The sequence below is a fragment of the Panthera uncia genome (genome assembly GCF_023721935.1).
Source record: "Panthera uncia isolate 11264 chromosome E2 unlocalized genomic scaffold, Puncia_PCG_1.0 HiC_scaffold_19, whole genome shotgun sequence".
Taxonomy (NCBI): Eukaryota; Metazoa; Chordata; class Mammalia; order Carnivora; family Felidae; genus Panthera; species Panthera uncia.
The window spans coordinates 11,689,436-11,708,930 of NW_026057588.1; the positions used below are offsets into that span (position 1 = coordinate 11,689,436).

At 51.1% G+C, this 19,495-nt stretch overlaps 1 protein-coding gene across 2 annotated transcripts in view; it reads left to right on the forward strand.

Moving 5' to 3' along the window:
- PLAUR (plasminogen activator, urokinase receptor) overlaps window positions 1-13,264 on the forward strand; it is a 14,617-nt gene extending 1,353 nt beyond the window's left edge. Inside the window, exons 2-7 of one of the 2 annotated variants that reach the window (XM_049620971.1) lie at window positions 736-846; window positions 2,288-2,428; window positions 8,922-9,080; window positions 9,644-9,778; window positions 10,912-11,058; window positions 12,135-13,264. In XM_049620971.1, the coding sequence (XP_049476928.1) occupies window positions 736-846; window positions 2,288-2,428; window positions 8,922-9,080; window positions 9,644-9,778; window positions 10,912-11,058; window positions 12,135-12,388 (947 nt within the window). In that variant the 3' untranslated portion in view covers window positions 12,389-13,264. Of the gene's footprint in view, window positions 1-735; window positions 847-2,284; window positions 2,429-8,921; window positions 9,081-9,643; window positions 9,779-10,911; window positions 11,059-12,134 lie in introns of both variants that reach the window. The other variant, XM_049620970.1, reaches the window with a different exon arrangement.
- The last annotated feature ends 6,231 nt before the right edge of the window (window positions 13,265-19,495 follow it).

A 19,495-nucleotide genomic window follows, 5' to 3' on the forward strand; every position in this document is an offset into this window, starting at 1 on the left:
CGGGGAGAGAGCTTCGTGGGAGGAGCCTGTGGGCGGGGAGAGAGCTTTGGGGGAGGAGCCTGTGGGCGGGGAGAGCGCTTCGGGGGAGGAGCTCACGGTGAGCCCGGAGAGAACTTAGACCGAGGCTACAGTAGTGGGGGTTAGAACCTCCAGAGGTCTGGTGGGCGGAGTTAGAACTTTGGCCTGGGCTGATGGTCGGGGAGAGAACTTTGGGAAAAGAGTAGAGTTTGGGGTCGTTAACGGGGGGATAGTTGGTGGAAGACACGGGGAAGTGGGGTAGAACAAAGATCAGCTGCAGTAGGGTGAGCGTAGACCGCCCCTCGGAGGGCGTGAGAGGCAGAACCGACCGAGGCCCGGTGCGGTGGGGGGAAGCACCTAAACTGCAGTTAGGCTAGACGGTCCAGATGGACAGAGGGTGAGGACTGGACTTTCAGGATTGGCCCCGCGTGGGTACCGAATTCAAGGGAAAATGAGCCAGGGCGGGACTTTAGAGAGGTATTGTGGGCGGGGATAGAACTTTAGGGTAGGGGGACGTAGATACAACGTGGGGCTAGAGATAGACTGGAAGCAGCTGGCCTGAACCTAGTGTTGGAACTAAAGGTCGGGCCGAACGCGGAGCATAAACTTGAGTGCACAGGGCCTGGTGACTTGGTCCCGGTATTGGGGCATGAAGGGGCAAGGGGGGACCCTGGCACGGAGCTATAACAATCTTTCCTCTACTCTTTCTTCCCCCAGCCTCCTGGGGCCTGCAGTGCATGCTGTGTGGGAGGACCGGGAAGTGCCAGGTGGAAGAGTGTGCCCCGGGCCAGGACCTCTGCAGGACCACGGTCATGCGCATGTGGGAAGGTGAGATTCCCGCACTTGGTTCCTGCAGGGAACTCCAGTGGCCAAGAACCCTCATTTCACCAGTAATCAGGGAAGTGCAAAGGAAAAAGACAAGGAGACCCCATTTCACACCCACCAGATTGACAAGCATTCGAAACACTGACAAAGCAAAGAATGGATAAGAATGTGAGGCTGCAGACCCTGTTAATAGCGGGGGTAAATTGGTGCATCCCCCGCAAAGACCAATTTGGCAATATCTCGTACAGGTGAAGATTAGCATACCCCACAGACAGCAGTTCAACTCCTAGGAATATAGAAAGCCCGAAGAACCTTGGACACACGTGCCCAGAGACACGTGTATAAGAAGGTTCTCAGCAGTGACGTCTGTGATACAGATTAGTCATCAGCAGAGGAGAAACATGGCATAAGCACACAATGGAATGCTGCAGGCAGTTTAAATGAAGGAACCAGAGCTGTAGGCATTAAAGTGGATACATCTCAAAAACATAAGGTTGAGAGAGAAAAAGCACGTTGCAGAGTATGATACCTTTTAATGTAAATAGTATGTAACAATATACAATAAATAAACACTGCCCAAATAAACAACAGTATGTTAGGCACACCCAGTGTGAGAATTGTCTGTGCCAGTAGTTGCTTCTGGGCAGGGCATAAGGGCAATGGATGTGGGGGAGTGATCAGGAGACTTTAAATGTATCTTAAAAAAATTTTTTTTTAATGTTTTTATTTATTTTGGAAACAGAGAGAGACAGAGCATGAGCAGGGGCGGGGCAGAGAGAGAGGGAGACACAGAATCCCAAGCAGGCTCCAGGCTCTGAGCTGTCAGCACAGAGCCCGATGCGGGGTTCGAACTCACAGGCTGAGATCATGACCTGAGCTGAAGTCAGACGCTTAACTGACTGAGCCACCCAGGCACCCCTAAATGTATCCTTTAAATTTAAGTTCCTTTTTAAAAATATCTGAAACAAAATACAGCAAAATGCTAATACTTTATATAAAGTTTGGTGACAGATACACAATATTTACTATATCACTCTCTTATACTATTTGGCAAGCTTGTAACATTTTCCTTTAAAAATTCCTATTAGAGAGGAGCCTGGGTGGCTCAGTTGGTGGAGCATTTGAGTCTTGATCTCAGCATCGTGAGTTCAAGCCCAGCGTTGGGCATGCAGCCTGCTTAAAAAAAAAAAAAAAAAAAAAATCCTATTAGAGGCATCTCACTGCTAAGCTGGGCAGGAGGGGTAGATGGATCCAGAAGTTCTCCACAACAGTGTTGTCCCTAAGAGAGAGTAGGTTCTCTGTGCTGGGAGGGGGAGAGGGGAGACAGCTGGCCCCAAGAGAAGAGGTCAGCCCCAGAAGTGGGTGACCATATGACCAGGAGTATCAGAGGCCGGTTGAGCCCAGTGGAGCCTTTGGGGTGACAGAGACACATTCCTCACAGTAGGTGACGAGCTGGAGGTGGTGGAGAGAGGCTGTGCTCACCCAGAGAAAAGCAACAGGACCATGAGCTATCGGACAGGCGTGAAGATCATCACTCTTACGGAGGCCGTGTGTGGGTCTGACTTGTGCAACCGACCCAGAGCTGGTGAGTTGGGCAGCCCTTGCCGTCCCCGACCCCCGCACCATCTCTGACTTAAACTCGTCCTTCTCCTGATCCTGTCCCCACCAGCCCCCATGCAAATGCCCGTCTAACAAAAAGCCTTAGAAAGGCTCAAGTTCCCACAGGAGAGGGTAGGAAGCAACGGATCCATGTTGCTTGGTCATGCATGCCGTTTCCTCTTTCTGGACCTGGTGAGGAAGGAAATTGGCTAAGTCCAGACCAGTCACAATGACGTCAGTTAAGCAGAGCACCTGCGTTTGCACTGTTTCTTGTTCATCCTTCCTGACCTCAAACTTCCATCTGTTGGCGGGGACTGAATCAGATGTTTATTTTCTTTCTTTTTTTTTTTTTTTAATTTTTTTAACGTTTATTTATTTTTGAGACAGAGAGAGAGCATGAACGGGGGAGGGTCAGAGAGAGAGGGAGACACAGAATCTGAAACAGGCTCCAGGCTCTGAGCTGTTGGCACAGAGCCCGACGCGGGGCTTGAACCCACGAACTGTAAGATCATGACCTGAGCCGAAGTCGGATGCTCAACCGACGGAGCCACCCAGGCACCCCCAGATGTTTATTTTCAGGGAAGGGTCACTAGCATCATCTTGCTGTTAGATTTGCATAAGGAAAGCACTAATAATGGAGTAGACTCAATTAATTCTAACTGCAGATAATATTCAAAATATTTAACGATATCAGTTGATGCATAAGGCACTGACCAGTCAGAACAGACTCCTGGAGCACCCCTCTCCCACCTTAGCTGATGAATCTTGGGAACATAGGGTTCTAAAGAGAGAGTTGGCGGGGGGGTGCCTGGGTGGTTCAGTCGGTTAAGCATCTGAGCATTCAGCTCAGGTCATGATCTCACGGTTCGTGGGTTCAAGCCCCGCGTCAGGCTCTGTGCTGACAATTCAGAGCCTGGAGCCTGCTTCAGATTCTGTGTCTCCCTCTCTCTCTGCTCCTCCCCCATTCATGCTTTCTCTCTCTCTCTCTCTCTCTCTCAAAAATAAATAAACATTACAAAAAAAAAATTTTAAGGAAATAAATAAAGAGAGAGTTGGGAGTGGCCAGGGGTCCACCAGCAAGCTTGGGGCAGCAGCTATCAATTCAGTAATTTAGTAAGTAGTAAAACTATACCAGCCCCATTTCTAAGGCCATTTTATCCTGCAGGCGGTGACTGGAATAGTTGGTTAAACCCCATCCTGTACTTATGTGATACTGGGGATACAGAGGTGACCGGGACAGCTTTGGGCCTTACCACTGGGCTTACAGTCCAGTGGGGTGGGAGTGGGGGTGAGAGACCCATCACCAGACAGTGACTGCTAAGATTAGTCAGCGCCAGGATGGGGAAACAGATCAGAGGGGTCAGAGCTGTAATGGGGAAACATAGTCCAGAACTTTCAGGGCTGAGATAAAGGAAACAGACACCAGAGTGATCGGGGCCGGGAGGCATGAAGTGTTGGGGCTGTGGGACCCTTGGGGGGAAATACTGGACTCAGGTCAGGGAAGTCTTCCTACAGGAAGCAATGACTAGGCTGGATCTTGAGGGATGAGTAGGAGTCAGATTATTAAAAAGACAGTGGGAAGGGTTTTCTGGGGAGAGCGACATACGCAAGGGTGGATGAAAGTAGGATGACTGCGGGGAGGAAAAAACCGGCAAGAAGAGCTGGTGCACCTGGCAGGGTCATATTCCACACGGAACATAGACCGTCTGGGGAACAAGGGTTTTAAGCAGAGAGTGTCACCATCAGATTTGGATTGTTAAACAAATTATTCTGACCTCAGAGGGAGGCAATGATGGAGGGAGAGTAGATGAGGAGAGTCCAACTTGGAGTTGGCTGAGGCTGTCCCGATGAAGAAGAGGGCGACTGGATTAGAATGTCAGCCATGCAGGGGCGCCTGGGGGGCGCAGTCGGTTAAGCGGCCGACTTCGGCTCAGGTCACGATCTCGCAGTCCGTGAGTTCGAGCCCCGCGTCGGGCTCTGGGCCGACGGCTCGGAGCCTGGAGCCTGGTTCCGATTCTGTGTCTCCCGCTCTCTCTGCCCCTCCCCCGTTCATGCTCTGTCTCTCTCTGTCCCAAAAATAAATTAAAAACGTTGAAAAAAAAAAATTTTAGAATGTCAGCCATGCAGATGGAGAGAAGGGGGGTGGATTGAAGAAGGGTTTAGCAGAGGGGGCACCCAGGTGACTCCATCGGTTGAGTATCTGACTCTTGGTTTCGGCTCAGGTCATGATCTCGAGGTTTGTGAGTTCGAGCCCCACATCAGGGTCTGTGCTGACAGCGTGGAGCCTGCTTGGGACTCTCTCTCTCCCTCTGTCTCTCCGTTCCTTCCTCACTCATGCTGTCTGTCTGTCTCTAAATAAATAAATAAATAAGTAAGTAACTAAATAAATAAACAAAAAGTTTTTTTAATTTTTATTCATTTTTGAGAGAGAGAGAGACAGACAGAGCATGAACGAGGGAGGGAGGGAGACACAGAATCCGAAGCAGGCTCCAGGCTCTGAGCTGTCAGCACAGAGCCTGACTCAGGGCCCGAACTCACGAACCGAGAGATCATGACCCGAGCTGAAGTCGGCTGCTCAACCAACTGAGGCACCCAGGTGCTCCCATAAATAAATATTCTTTAAAAAAGAACTATTTAGCAGGTAGATGAGTGGGACTTAGTGATGGATTAGACATGGAGGTTGGTTTGCAGTTCTGGTCATGATGGGATCACATGTATTGGACTAATCTGCCAGTCACAGCCAGAAAAGCTGGACAAATTATAAATATTTATTTGAGGTCACTGGAGAGCAGCAAATGAAGAGAGGAAGTTGAGATGCTACGATCCTTGAAATAAGGGAAGCACAGAAGTTGAGTTATGCAGACAAGCTGGGTGTTTCCTTGGGTGCACTTTCCAATTCACTGTTGAGGAGAGGAAATAGAACCCAAATAAGGGAGATCATCACTAGGCTGAGCAGACAAGGGTCAGATTCTAGGATTGCCAGAGTGTCTAGAAAATGAGTGGTAAAATCCTGGAACACATGGAACCACAGAAAAGGGAGTCCCCAGATTTGCAAACTTCTTTTAAGTCATTGGCAGGCTGTATGTGCATAGGGTGAAACTCCAAGAAACTCAGCAGAAAATAGTATCTGGGAAGTTACAGAACTGAGCAAAGATTCCAGCAGGCATATGATGCTGGAAAGACCAAAGTTGCCAAGTTGGAGAGAGAGAGGCCTTGGTAACCACCCCACGCTTTCCTCTCAGTCCACACCCGAGGCGTAAGGGCAAAACTGAAATAGACCAGCCCTAAAAATGCCTACATCTGATCGTCAGCAGGAAGAAAACCTACCCCTCTCGGGAAGAAAATAACATTATTTAGAGCCTTTACAAATTTTCATTGTGATGTCCGGCATCTAATCAAAACTTACAAGGTACCCCGAAGAAAATAAAAAGGACCAATTAACAGGAAACCAAGAGAAAAATCCAACAGTAGAAACAGACCCGTAACGATTCAGATAGTAGAGTTATTAGACAGGGAAATTTATTTATGTATTTATTTATTTATTTATTTTAATTTTTTTTTTAACATTTATTTATTTTTGAGACAGAGAGAGACAGAGCATGAATGGGGGAGGGTCAGAGAGGGAGACACAGAATCCGAAACAGGCTCCAGGCTCTGAGCTGTCAGCACAGAGCCCGACGTGGGGCTCGAGCTCACGGACCACAAGATCATGACCTGAGCCGAAGTCAGACGCTTAACCGACTGAGCCACCCAGGGGCCCCGACAGGGAAATTTAAAATAGCCATAATCAGGGCACCTGGGTGGCTCAGTCGGTTAAGCATCCGACTTCGGCTCAGGTCTGATCTCACCGTTTGTGAGTTCGAGCCCCGCGTCGGGCTCTGTGCTGACAGCTCAGAGCCTGGAGCCTGCTCCGGGTTCTATGTCTCCCTCTCTCTCTGACCCTCCCCCACTCGCACTCTGTGTGTCTCTCTCTCAAAAACAAACATTAAAAAGAATTTTTTTAATAAATAAATAAATAAGCCATGACCAACAGAGTCCAAAAAATAGAGAATAGGATAAATTTTAGCAGAAATGTGGGTGTCCGTTTTTTAAAAGAGTCAAACAGGAAATACAGAATAGTGACTGAAATTAACAGCCTAATAGATGTGCTTAAAAGATGTGTGCAGTGCGGCAAAAGGATTAAAGAGCTAGAAGACGGGGCAACTAGAAATATCCAAATTGATACTGGATGCAGAGGATCAAGGAACCTGCCAGATGTCTGCCCTGGGGGACTGAAGAACGGGGCCACCTCAGAGATGTGGAATTCAGGAGCGAAGGACCAGTTTAGAGAAGAAGGAGAGCTCCCCTTGGGGCATGTAGCGATTCAGGTGTTTGAGGGATAGTCAGGGGGCCTCCAGGAAGCAGTTGGGTGTACAGATGTGGAGCTCAGAGAGAAGTCCTGCCTGGAGTGAGTTCCCAGCAAACACATGGAAATGAAATCAGGTCGATGGATAGCGTCCCCATGGGAGAGCGCGTACCGTGAGAAATGAAAACTGCCCGAGACAGAGCCCTGAGAATCACCCACATTTAGAAGAATGAGATAGAAAAGTTCACCAGGGGACCCTAGAGTGGTATGAGAGTGGGGACGGCAATCAAACCCAATGGTGTTTGTTGTTGTTGTTGTTGTTTTCATGGAAGTTCATGTTGGAATTTTAGTTACTTTTCTTTAGGATTGGGGAAGATTTGGCTTTGGATGTAAATGATTCACCTAATTCCAGCAGCTGGCCTGCCAGTTGAGAGAGGGGCTGAGACCGTCCTCTCTCTGATGTAAGACTTGGCCCCAACTCAACTTGGATATTTGGGGTCAGGAAGGGGAGGGCATGCCAGGCTCAGGAATGGTGTGGGCCAAGGCCTGGGCAGAGGAAATGGCTATGGTGTTTCCAGGGAAAAATAATTCATCCTCTTGGCCTGGACCAGAAGGGGTGAGAGGCCGAGTTTTCACAGATCGATCAAGTGAGGCTTGGATCCCTGACACAACTGGGGAGTGTATTAATTATCTGTGGCCGCATTGCAGATTGTCCCAAAACTCGAAACAAAATTAAGCGTGTATTATTTCACAAAGTTTCAGAAGGTCAAGAATCTGGAAGTAACTTCCAGATGAATCTAGATGATTCTAGATGATTCTAGATCTTTCAGATGATGATTACACAGATGATTCTAGATCTTTCATGCAGGTGTAGTCAAGGTGACTGCTGGCTCCAAAGGGAGCTTCACTCTCACGGACAATGTGATCCCGTGACTTGGGCAAAAGGCCTCAGTTCCTCGCCATGTAGACGAGTACGCGGAGTATTTGAGTGTCCTAACAACGTGATAGCTGGATCCCCTCCAGACCAAGGAATCCAAGAGAGAGCCAGGGAGGAGTTGCAGTGCCTTTTACGATCTTGCACAAGAGTGATACACCATCATTTCTGCAATATTCCTCTTAGTTATACAGGTCAGCCCCTATAAGGGCACGCATACCAGGAGCGAGGGGTCCTGGGGGCTCGGAGATTGGCTACCACAGGGAACAATAGCAGAGTTTTGATCAATTGTTGATTCATTCATTTAACAAATATTTATTGAATATCTTCTCTGGCCCTGGCCCTGTGCTGGGTGGTGTTGGGACAAGTTAATGATGGAGACAGCCCCCCGGACCTACCCTGCTGGGGCTCCCAGGGAGGACCTAAAGTGGGTGTGGCTGGAAGGGGACCCCAGAGGGGTACCTGATCCAGCCTGGGAGGTGAGGGAGGACTTCTTAGAGGAGGTGAAATTTGAGATGATGCCTGAAAAATGAGTAGGAGGAGACAGGGAAAGTAGGGAACAAGGAAGCGTGTTCTGCCTGTACACTCAGGGGCTGTGGGAAGTTGTGGAGGGGTAGAGCCTGAGGGGCTAGTGGAGGGCGATGAGGCAGGAGAGGTGACCAGGACCCAGACTCTGATGGGCCTTGAATGCCGTGCTGAGTAGCTTGGATTTTATTCTGAGGGCACCGGGGAGCCATGGAGGGGTTTTGCGCAGAGCAGAGGCAGAGTCGGATTCAAGTATTAGAAGCATCCTTCCAAGTTCTGTGCTGAGAGCTCAGATTCTGCGTCTCCTTCTCTCTCTGCCCCTACCCTGCTCGTGCTCTGTCTCTCTCTGTCTCTCAAAATTGAATAAATGTTAAAAAAAAAAAATTAGAAGCATCCTTCTAGGGCTGTGTGGGGATGCACTTGGTGGGGTTGGGGAGCAAGAATGGAAACCAGAAGGCCAAAGACAAACCTGGTGTTGAAGGCGGTCTGACCTGGTCATGGGGCTGGAAAGGAGGGGATGGATGCTAGAAAGATTCAGGAGGTGGGATGGGCAGGGCTTTGATGATTGGCTGAAGGGTGAGATGAAGAGGAATTGATGCTAAAGTGAGTCTTCAAGGGAACTAGATCTCTGGGACTCTCCCAGGGAGTCTCACCCTCCCGCCCCTCCCCAAACAGGTCTGCCTCCCACCTTTCCCCGAACCCGAAGCCGTTACCTTGAATGTGTTTCCTGCGCCTCATCAGACCTGAGCTGTGAGAGAGGCTGGGTCCAGAGCCTGCAATGCCGCAGCCCTGGAGAACAGTGCCTGGAGGTGGTGACCCACCGGACCCTGGAAGGTGAGCCCCAACCTACCAGCAGCTCCTCCTCCCTGCTTTGTCCCGTCCCAAGGCTGCACTTAACAACCACCCCAGAATAACAAGCATTTAAGCAAGGCAGAAAGTTAATTCTGTGACACAAAAGTCTAGTGATCCGAAGTCCTGGGCCACTAGGACAGTTCTACAGTCACCAGGAACCCAGATGCCTTCTCGTCTCTGCTTCCATTCTCAAGATTGCCTCATAGTCCAATATGGCTGCCAGAGCTCCAGACCTCATGTCCAAGTTCTAGGAGGAAGAATGAGAAAAAGGGACCAAAAAATAGGCACTTTTCCTTTCGTGAGGGTTCTCCTTTCTGGAAGTCGCATAAAATCTATTTATATCACATTGGCCAGAACTCAGTCATATGACTACACCTGTGGCGGGTGGAAAATGTGTCTTTTGGCTAGATAATGGCTGCCCCAAATAAGATGAGGGTCCTGTAATGAACCGCGAAGCAGGAAACCGGCAGATGACTGCTGCCGTGGGCAAACCCAGTCTCAGCCCGGGCCAGTAGCCTGATCTCTCTCTCCTCTGCCCCCTACAGGCAGTCCAAGGGATGAGCACCACACCCGCGGCTGTGGCAACCTTCCTGGCTGCCCAGGCCCCACCGGCTTCCACAACAACCACACCTTCCATTTCCTGCGGTGCTGTAACACCACCAAATGCAACGGGGGTCCAGGTGAGGGGCAAGGGACGCGCGCCACGCGAGGCCTGGGGTCGGGGCAGGGAGGCGTACCCAGGCTGCTGCCACTCACTCGCAGGCCCCGCCTCCTCTCTAGGTCTCTCCGAGGAGTCCTCAAAGATGGGTTGTGTGGGAATTCGATGAGCCCGTCAAACCTTTACCAAGACCCATGCTTTATGCTTCCTAGAATCTTTCCACTGCTCACCTCCCTGGTCTGAGCCACCTGGAGCCCTTGCCTCCATTGTTACAGTAACCTTGCTGGCCCCCCTGCTTCCACTCCTGCACCCTACAGCCAGTGCCCAGCACAGCAGCAAGAGTGATTTCTTAAAAATGTAAACCAGAGCAAGCATGGGCCCCTCCTTCCTCAAGTCGCTGCAGCGACTTCCCCTTGCTCTCAGAATAAAATCCAAAGGCCGTCCTATGCCCTATGTGATCAGCACCTGTCTGCCTCACAGTCTGCACTGATCCAAACTCCATCCTGCCTCATGGCCTTTGCACATGCAGTGCCCTCTCCTCCAGGAACACGTCTCGCCCACGGGAGTTTGCCTAGCTGGCTACTTCTCATTTGTTAGGTCTCTGCTTTGAAGTATGGTCCTCGGGGAAACGTGTCCCTGTCCCTCCCCTCCAGTGTAATCCAGCTCCTTCGTGTTATAAACCAGTACTGTCCAACAGAAGTTCTCACAGTGATGGAAATGTTCTATACCCGTGCCTTCCAATATGGTAGCCTCTGCCTCATCTGGCCATTGAGCACTTGAAATGTGAACTGAACTTTGAACTGTAGTTAATACGAGCTAACTTCAGTGTCCATGTAAACAACCACACTTGGCTAGTGGCCACCATACTGGACAGGGTAGCTGGATTCTTTGGTCTTCCACAGCTGCTTGCCCAGTGCCTGGTCAGATGGGGGCTCAGGAGGAGCCGGGAGGTGGGATTTCTCTCAGAGGTTCTATAAAGAACCCGCCAGAAGAGAGTGCCGTTCAAATGCCTGACCACAAGGTGGCTCCAAGACATCTCTAGGCTGCGAGTTGACAGTTCTAGGGAGGTAATACCTGGAGGGACACCCCTCCACCCCACCTGCCCAGACCCCAGTGCTAATTTCCTTGGTTTCTGTGTCCTTGTCTTCTTCCAAGTTGTGGAGCTTCAAAACCTGCCTCTGAATGGCCTCCAGTGTTACAGCTGTGAGGGGAACAGCACCCATGGATGTTCCTCGGAAGAGACTTCCCTGACTGCCTGCCGTGGCCCCATGAGTCAATGTCTGGAAGCCACTGGCAGTAATGGTGAGCCCCTCTAGGAGGCTGGGAAAGGAGAGTTGTGGGTGGGAGGCTGTGGGCTAGAGGTCGCCCTGATAGAGGTGGGTCTTCCTGTGGAAAAGGTAGGACTTCCTTTGGGAGGGTGCAAAGTGTAGTCGGGAATTAGGGCTTCCATTAGGAAATGGGTGTTTCAGCAACAGAATGTGGGCTTCTCTGGGGGCGGGGCTTCCCCAAGTGGGTGGGACTTCCTACGGACATCACATCACGGGCTCCCATCCTGTGCCATCCTGGACCCGCCTCTCTATTCCAGTGGTTCTCCACGTTTTTCATCTCAAAATTTCCTCATTCTCTTAAAAACCATTACTTGTGTCCATGATCTCTGTAGATATTTACGGCATTAGAAGTGAAAAGTGAGATGTATTTATTAATTTATTTTAAAATAAAACTTCATCCCATCTGAACATATTTTTTATTTAAAAAAAATTTTTTAATGCCACTTTCCACAACGAAAACATTTAATGAGAAGACCGGCATTGGCCTACCGTTTTGCAAATATCTTTAATGCCTGGCTTAAGAGAAGACAGCTGGATCCTCCTATGGTTTTTTTTTTTTCACGTTTTTTTTAACTTTTATTTATTTTTGAGAGACAGAGACAGCACGAGCGGGGGAGGGGCAGAGAGAGAAGAAAACACAGAATCCAAAGCAGGCTCCAGGCTCCGAGCTGTCAGCACAGAGCCCGACGCGGAGCTGGAACTCACGAACCGTGAGATCATGACCTGAGCCAAAGTCGGACGCTTAACCGACTGAGCCACCCAGGGGCCCCAGGAGCCTCCTATCTGCTTCTGTATTCGGTCGGCTGCAAGATCACATATCCCAGGGTTTCTGGAAAACCCCACTGCACACGTAAAAGAGCGGAAGAGCCAAATGCTGTTTTAACATTATTATGAGAATAATTTTGACTTCACACTTCCCCTGGAAGGGCCCGAGGGACCACATTTAAAACTGCCGCTTTCTTCAGGTGGCACCCACCACAAGGTGGCATGTCACCTGGGGAGAATTCCAGGCCTAGCCCCAGCAGCTCACACAGCCTTCTCTCTCCTCAGGCCTGGGCAACCCAAGCTACACAGTGAGAGGCTGTGCAACCCCCTCATGGTGCCAAAGTCTCCACGTGGCTGAAGCCTTCAGCCTGACCCATCTCAACGTCTCCTGCTGTTCTGGAAATGGCTGCAACCATCCAGTCCTGGATCGCCAGCCACGCACGGGGGGTGCCGCCCAGCGTGGTCCTGCCCACCTCAGCCTCACCGTCACCCTGCTTATAAGTGCCAGACTATGGGGGGGCACTCTCCTCTGGACCTGAAGCCCACACTCCCCCTGCCCTGGCTGGATCCAGGGGAACCCTTTGCCCTTCCCTCGGCTTCCAGCGCTGCAGAATTGCTGTGTGACCTCAGGCCAGTGTGGTGCCCTCTGTGGGTCTCAGCCATCCCAGCTGTCAAGACACCTGTCTCACAGAGTTGCAGAACCAGAGGAGAAAAGCTGGAGATAGGCTGCAGGCCAGCGGGAGAGGTCTTGTCACATTAGTATTGTTGCACCATCGTTGTTATTATTAATTAATATTTGTTTTATTTAATATTTTATACTGAAGTAAAGATTTTTATACCAGTGAACAAGGCCCGATCTTCCCGTCTCTGTAGCATCTATCTTTGGGAGGATGAAGGCGGGGCAGGGGCACCTTTCCTGGAATCAGGGGTCACACTGCAGGACCGAGGCATTTGAGGCCCTAGCCTTGGGAATGATCCCATGTAGACTCCCACCCAAAGCCACCTCCACATCGATTTGTGGGCTCCAACTCGCTCACCCAAGCACTCACCTTCCAGTCTCTTCTCCCGAGCTCCAAAAGGTCAAGACTACTTTGTTGTTCTAAGGAGCAGCATCTGCCTCTCCCAGGGAGCTCTGAGACAGGAGATGAATGGGAGGGTTACTCTGATGGCCGGAGCTCCCTGGAGGCACTGCAGTGAGGAATAAGGACAGGATTACATCTCCACTGATGCCCTGGTGGCAGGAGATAGAGGCTGGGTTATATTTCCTAGGATGCCTTCAGACTGACCGAGAAAAAGACACAAATATCATCTCAATGGCACTCTGGGGGCACCACATTGAAGAATCCCATGCTTGCTGAGGCAAACCCGTAGAGACAAAATTACATTCCCCAGCACCCTATGGCTAATGAACAAAAGGATAAGACATCTTCCAAAGTATCTGGGGCAGGTAAGGGACAGGGTTTCCTTTTAGGACCTCCTCTAATCACACATCACTGATGGTCATTGTGGTGGCTTAACGAGGTGGGGTGGCATCTCCAGCTCTTGAACGTGAGTGGCTCTGTGACTGCTTTGGCCAACAGAAGGTGGTCTGGAAGCTATGTCATGCCGTGTTCTGGGCCCAGGCTTCAGGAACTGGCTCTGGGGAAGCCAGCTGCCATGTGAAAGTCCTCCTACACTGAGACTGCCATGCTCTGGGGACACCCACGCTATTCATACATGGATGCCATATGGGGAGAGAGCCCCAGATGTTCCAGCCAGCTCAGCCCAGACACCAGACAAGCGGGCAAGGGAGCGACCCCAGACATCGCGACCCCAGCTGACGTCATGTGCAGGAGAGTCAGGACGCCCAGCTGTTTTCGTTTCCTAGGACTGCCAGAGTAACTACAAACTTTCGAAGCAGGTGGCTTCCAGCAACAGAAATTTATTCTCTGAGAGTTCTGGATACTAGAAGTTGGAAATCAAGGTATTGGCAGTAGATGTGCTCCTTCTAAAGTCGCTGGTGAAGAATCCTTCCTGGCCTCATCCTAGCTTCTGGGGGTTGCTGACAATCCTGGGTGTTCCTGGGCTTGGAGCCACACTACTCCAGTCCCTGCCTCTGTCATCACATGGCCTTCCTCTCAGTGAATGTGGTCGTGTGGCTCCAAATCTCTCTCGCTCCCTATAAGGACACCGGGTCATTGGATTTAGGGGCCCACCCTAATCCAGTGTGACGTCATCTTAAATCACATCTGCAAAGTCCCTATTTCCAAACAAGGTCACATTCGTACCTCCTAGGGGTTAGAACTTCAACGTATTTCTCAGTGGGGACAGGGACACAATTCGATCCACACCACCAGCCAGCAGCGAGAGCCAAGGTTTGAGATATATGGCCCCAAATGAACCATCCCACCCCCCCTACAGCTGTTTAAGCCAGCCCATTTGGGCCCCAGTTGATTGTGGGGCAAGATAGGCACTGATCCTGCTGTGCCTTGCTCAAATTCCTGCCCCACAGAATCATAAAATAAAAAGGTGAGGGTTTTCCACCACTGAGTTTTAGGGCATTTTGTTATGCTGCAGTGGTTCACAGGAACAGTCAGTCACTGGTTTGGTTTTTTGCTAACTCTCCCCACTATAACCTCCAAAACGGGCAAGACCTTTATCGGCTCACTGCTGCTGTCTTCGCAGTATCTAGAAGAATAATGCCTGGAACGTGGCAGGTAATTAAGAAAGAAAGTAGGGAAGGAAGGAAGGAAAGATCACATCTTCTAGGGTATCGTGCAACAAAAACTGGGCTAGGGCTACGTCCTCTCCTGATTCCCAACAGCAGAGACAAGGCCAAGGTAACATTTTGTGAGACGCTCTAGAATGAAAATTGAGGGTAGTTTCACCTTTCCCACGATTCCCTACCACAGAGGTGGGAGGCAAGAACTACACCCACCATGATGCCCTACAGCAGAGATTGGAGGGGAAGGAATACATTTCCCATGATGCCTTACAGCAGGAATGGAGGCTAGGACTGCATCTCCCATGAGACCGTGGGGCAGAGGTTGGAGGCTAGGATTACACCTCCTGGCATGCCCTCCAGTAAGGATCAGAGGTTTGAAATACTCGTCCCACAATGACCAACAGCAGATATTGAGGCTCGGGGATACATTTCTCATAATGTTCTACACCGGAGCCTGTGATCAAGACCTCATCGTTAATGGCTCCCAGGTTTTTGTGGAGGGATTTCGGTTGCGAGAAATAAAACCTGTTTAAGCTGACTTAAGCAAAACGACAATGTTATTGGAAGTTTAGAATCCAAGCAAGAGCTAGTCTCTGGGCCTCACCAGGGACAAGAAACAGAATTGAAAAGCTGCGCGAAATCACAAGGCTGTCTCCCTTTTGCAGAATCTCTCTGTCTCTCTGTCTCTCTCCGACTGTGTGGTTTCCCTCGTGGGCTTCCGCTTTATTTTTCTGTCTCTCCACAGACCACCTTCTTCTGCTTCACACAGAGGAGCCAAATATGCCCTTGAAATGTCAAGCACCAAGAACTCCTCGTGTCCCGGTTCCAAACTGTTAGCTAGCAGACAGGTTCTGATGGGGTCTAGTTTGGGCCAGGCCTCTGCCTCTGACCCTCTCTGCTACACCCAGGGAAGTTCCTATCTAAGTCACTGCGTACAGTTGTTCAGGCTGTGAACAGGCATCCACCGCTCCTGCGGTCCTAGTATGCAGCCCACTCGGCCAGAGTGGGGAAAGTGACCCCTAGGAGAGAGATCCGACCACAAGGTTGGGGGAACAACTGAAAAAGAAAACTATCACTTTAGTCGTTAAGCTTTAATGCTTTAATCTGTAAGCAGGGCTGCCTCCATACATTCTATACGAATCAGAGGCAACATGGAGGCCAGGGATGTGTGTGATAGGGCACCCAACTCAGAATGGTTGAAACAAAGAAGAAATTGATTATCTTACATAACAAGCGATCATGAGTCAGGGCAGTGCCTGAGTTGACTAATTCTGCAATGTCCTGAAAGATCCATTCAGGCTTGTCCACCTCATGGCCTCAAGATGGCCGCTGCAATTCCAGACATCACACCCACATTCGGAGGCAATAACAAAAGGCCATCTCTTCGTGGGCCTCTTTTTTGAAACAAAGAAAGCTTAACCCAAAACTCCCAAGCCGACTTGCCCTCACATTGTGCTTGCCTGACTTGTTTCATACACCTATGCCTACAACGACCACTGGAAGAGGCCGTGGAACCACAATATTAGGCAAAAGTATATTTAGACCGCACTCCTGAGGCTTCCCTCACATCATCTGGCTATTAAAGGAAGGTGGATGCCTGAACAAAATCAGGATTCTCTTAAAAAGGAAAAAGAGGGAGGGAATGTGTAAGGAAAAAAAAAAAAAAAAACCACCCAGTTCTTCCTACTGTGTCTTTCTCCTGTGTGCCTCCTGTCCCTTCACTGCCACACTGCCACTGCCACGCTCACAACACTTCTGTTCACCAAATGTGGGGGAGTTTTCCCCGCAGCAAGCGGTTCTCTGTGACCTGGGCCGCGTGTCCTACAACGTCACCCAACGTTGACACAATCGGCCTGGAGATCGCGTCAGATCCCACAGGTTAAGGGCTCAGTCCCACAAACACACTCTCCACTTCAGATGCCAGTCACAAGGGCAGGTGGTCACCTGTGCTTCCCACCTACCGGTTAAAACCCAGAGGTTCCCATGACCCCCTCTTAGGGGTGGGTTAATTTGCTACAGCGGCTCACAGAATTGAGGGAAATAGTTTACTTACATTTACCAGTAGATTGTAAAAGGATATGACAAAGGATACAGATGAACATCCTGATGGAAGTGACTCATAGGACAAGGTTTATGGGAAGGGGCACGAAGCTTCTCCAGGAGCACCACTAGCCCAGCACCTTCTCGTGCTCACCAACCTGGAGCACCCCCCCATCACATAGGCATGATCGTTCTCGAACTCCATTTTTCACTCTCTCCCTTCTTGGCGGGGGGGGGGGGGGGGGGGGGGGGGGGGGGGGGGGGGGGGGGGGGGGGCAGGATGGAAAATTCCAAGCTTCCCATCTCATCATGGCTTGCTTGCTCTATCCCAGGAACCAACTCTCACCTAGGAGCCATCCAGAAACCCACCCAGAGTCACCTCATTAAAACAAAAGACATTCTGGGGCGCCTGGGTAGCTCAGTCGGTGAAGCATCCGACTTTGGTTCAGGTCACGCTATCACGGTCGGTGGGTTCGAGCCCCTCTTCGGGCTCTGTGCTGACAGCTCAGAGCTTTGGATTTTGTCTCCCTCTCTCTGCCCCTCCCACACTCACACTCTGTGTCTCTCAAAAATAAATAAACATTAGGGGCGCCTGGGTGGCGCAGTCGGTTAAGCGTCCGACTTCAGCCAGGTCACGATCTCGCGGTCCGTGAGTTCAAGCCCCGCGTCAGGCTCTGGGCTGACGGCTCGGAGCCTGGAGCCTGTTTCCGATTCTGTGTCTCCCTCTCTCTCTGCCCCTCCCCTGTTCATGCTCTGTCTCTCTCTGTCCCAAAAATAAAATAAAAAACGTTGAAAAAATAAATAAATAAATAAATAAATAAACATTAAAAAAATTGGAAAAAAAAAAAGACATTCCTATCACCCAGGAAATTACAAGGCTTTCGGAAGCTCTGTGTCAGGAGCCAGGGGCAAAGACCATATATATACATATATTCCTATTATCTCACAGAATGATATCGAGTAAACAATTAACATCCAGTCTGCACCATCCCAACATTTCCAAAAATTTACAATGAGACCCAGTGAAAGGTTTTCTAGGAGCTTCTGGGGAAAAGTATTTCCCCACTCTGCTGAAGAAGCTTAAACCTCTTCTCCCCCTCTTTCTCTCTTCCCCTCCCCTCAGTCTCTATCAGTCTGGCTCTCTCCATCTCCATCTGTCTTGCTTTTTTCTCTCTCCAGATGAGAAGGAAAGGTGTGGTGGCCAGTCATCTTGCAACATGAGGGGAGCCACTTACCCTTAGGACAGAGAGACAGATGGGCCATGCTGAAGCCAGCTGTACCCGACACTTTTTTCTATGTGGCCCAGTTCTGTTTCTCTGAAGCCACTTGGGTCGGATTTGCTGTCACCTGAATGAAAACCCTAATGGATAAAGTACCCTGGTGTCCACCGCTCTCCTGATATCCTTGGAAGGGAAAAATGGCGGGGCCCAAAGAAGAGAGACGAGAACCAAACCAACATCTACTGGGGTGTCCTTCAGCTGAAGCAGGAGACGTTGGTTGGAGCCATGGGCCAGGGGACCTTTCTCGGGGCAAAGACAACAGTTAGCGACCTACCTCCCAACCCAGATTCCCACCTCCAGGTCAGACATCTCTCTTCCACCCGTCCTCAGACAGAGAATGCGAGGCCTCTTCCCCCAGTTTATAGAAAGGTGAACTGAGAATGGAAAAGGAGAGGGGTTGCTTAGAAGTGTGATCCTGGGGACGCAGAGGTTGATGGGAGTCTGGGTCCCGAACACAGAGAGGATGCTGGGAGCTGGACACCGAGGCCAGAAAGGGTATCTGGAGCTGAAGTCCCCTGGTGGGCCTGAATGTAGAACACTCGGGTAGCGATGGAGGTAAAGAGCAAGGGTTTTCAAAGTTGGGATGTCTCCGTTTGTCTGACTGTCAAACGGGCCCGGGAGAGGTCGCGGTCTCCTACCTTCTGTTTCTCACTCTTCCCGGGTTCTAAGGGTGATAAGCTTGCACCGGGTCTACAAGGTCCCACAGAAGTGGGCTCAGGGAGACCACTCCCCAGGAGGGAGAAGGGACCCGAATGTGGAGGGGTGAGTCAGCAACAATGATGGGAGAGAAGTGGGAAGCGCGCGTGGAAAGTCGGGGACGCAAAAGAGACTGGGGCAGGAAGAGCGGGGGAAGCAGGTGTGGGGAAGCTAGACGCTAGGGCGTGGGACGCATCCACAGGAGCCTCTCCCTCTCTGGGGCTCAGGACTTAGGCTTCCTTCCAGTTGGTTCCCTTACGGGGGCCCCTTTCGGGAGAGTGATGCATGATGTGGAAACACTGGATTCCTGGGTCTGGACGGTAGGAAGGGTGGGGCCTGACCCCCGCCCCGCCCAGCCCTGCCTGGGAGATCCAGGACCTGCCCAGACACCCCTCTGCCGCCCTCCCGGAGCTCGGGGTGGCTAAGGTCACAATCCGTCATGTGACACCTTCACCTGCACTCACTTGTCCACAGAACACCTCTCACACTCACCTTTCCCACAGAACACTCCTCCCTCCCTCGATGCTCACACCCTCGCGCAACACTCCCCTCCACACACACCCAAGCCTTCACACACACCACTCACCTCCTTCCCCTCACGCGACACCCGCACCCTCGCACACCCTTCCACCAACACACTCACACTCACCCCTTCACACAGCACCCGCAACCTCTGCCCTCACGCAGCACCCTCCCGTTCTCCCGCATCCCCTGCACGCCCCCGCCCGCAACTGCCCCGCTCTTGGGGGACCCGCACCCCCACCGTCCCCCCACCCCCACGGTCTCTCGGTCCCCTGGGTCTCCCACCCCCTACCCCCAGTCCCGGCCTGGGCCCCGCCCCGGCCCCGGCCCCGCCCCCGGGCGGGCAGGGGGCGGGGCTCGGGGGCGGGGCGGGCGGCGCGGGCGGTGCAGGTGCCGGGCCGGGA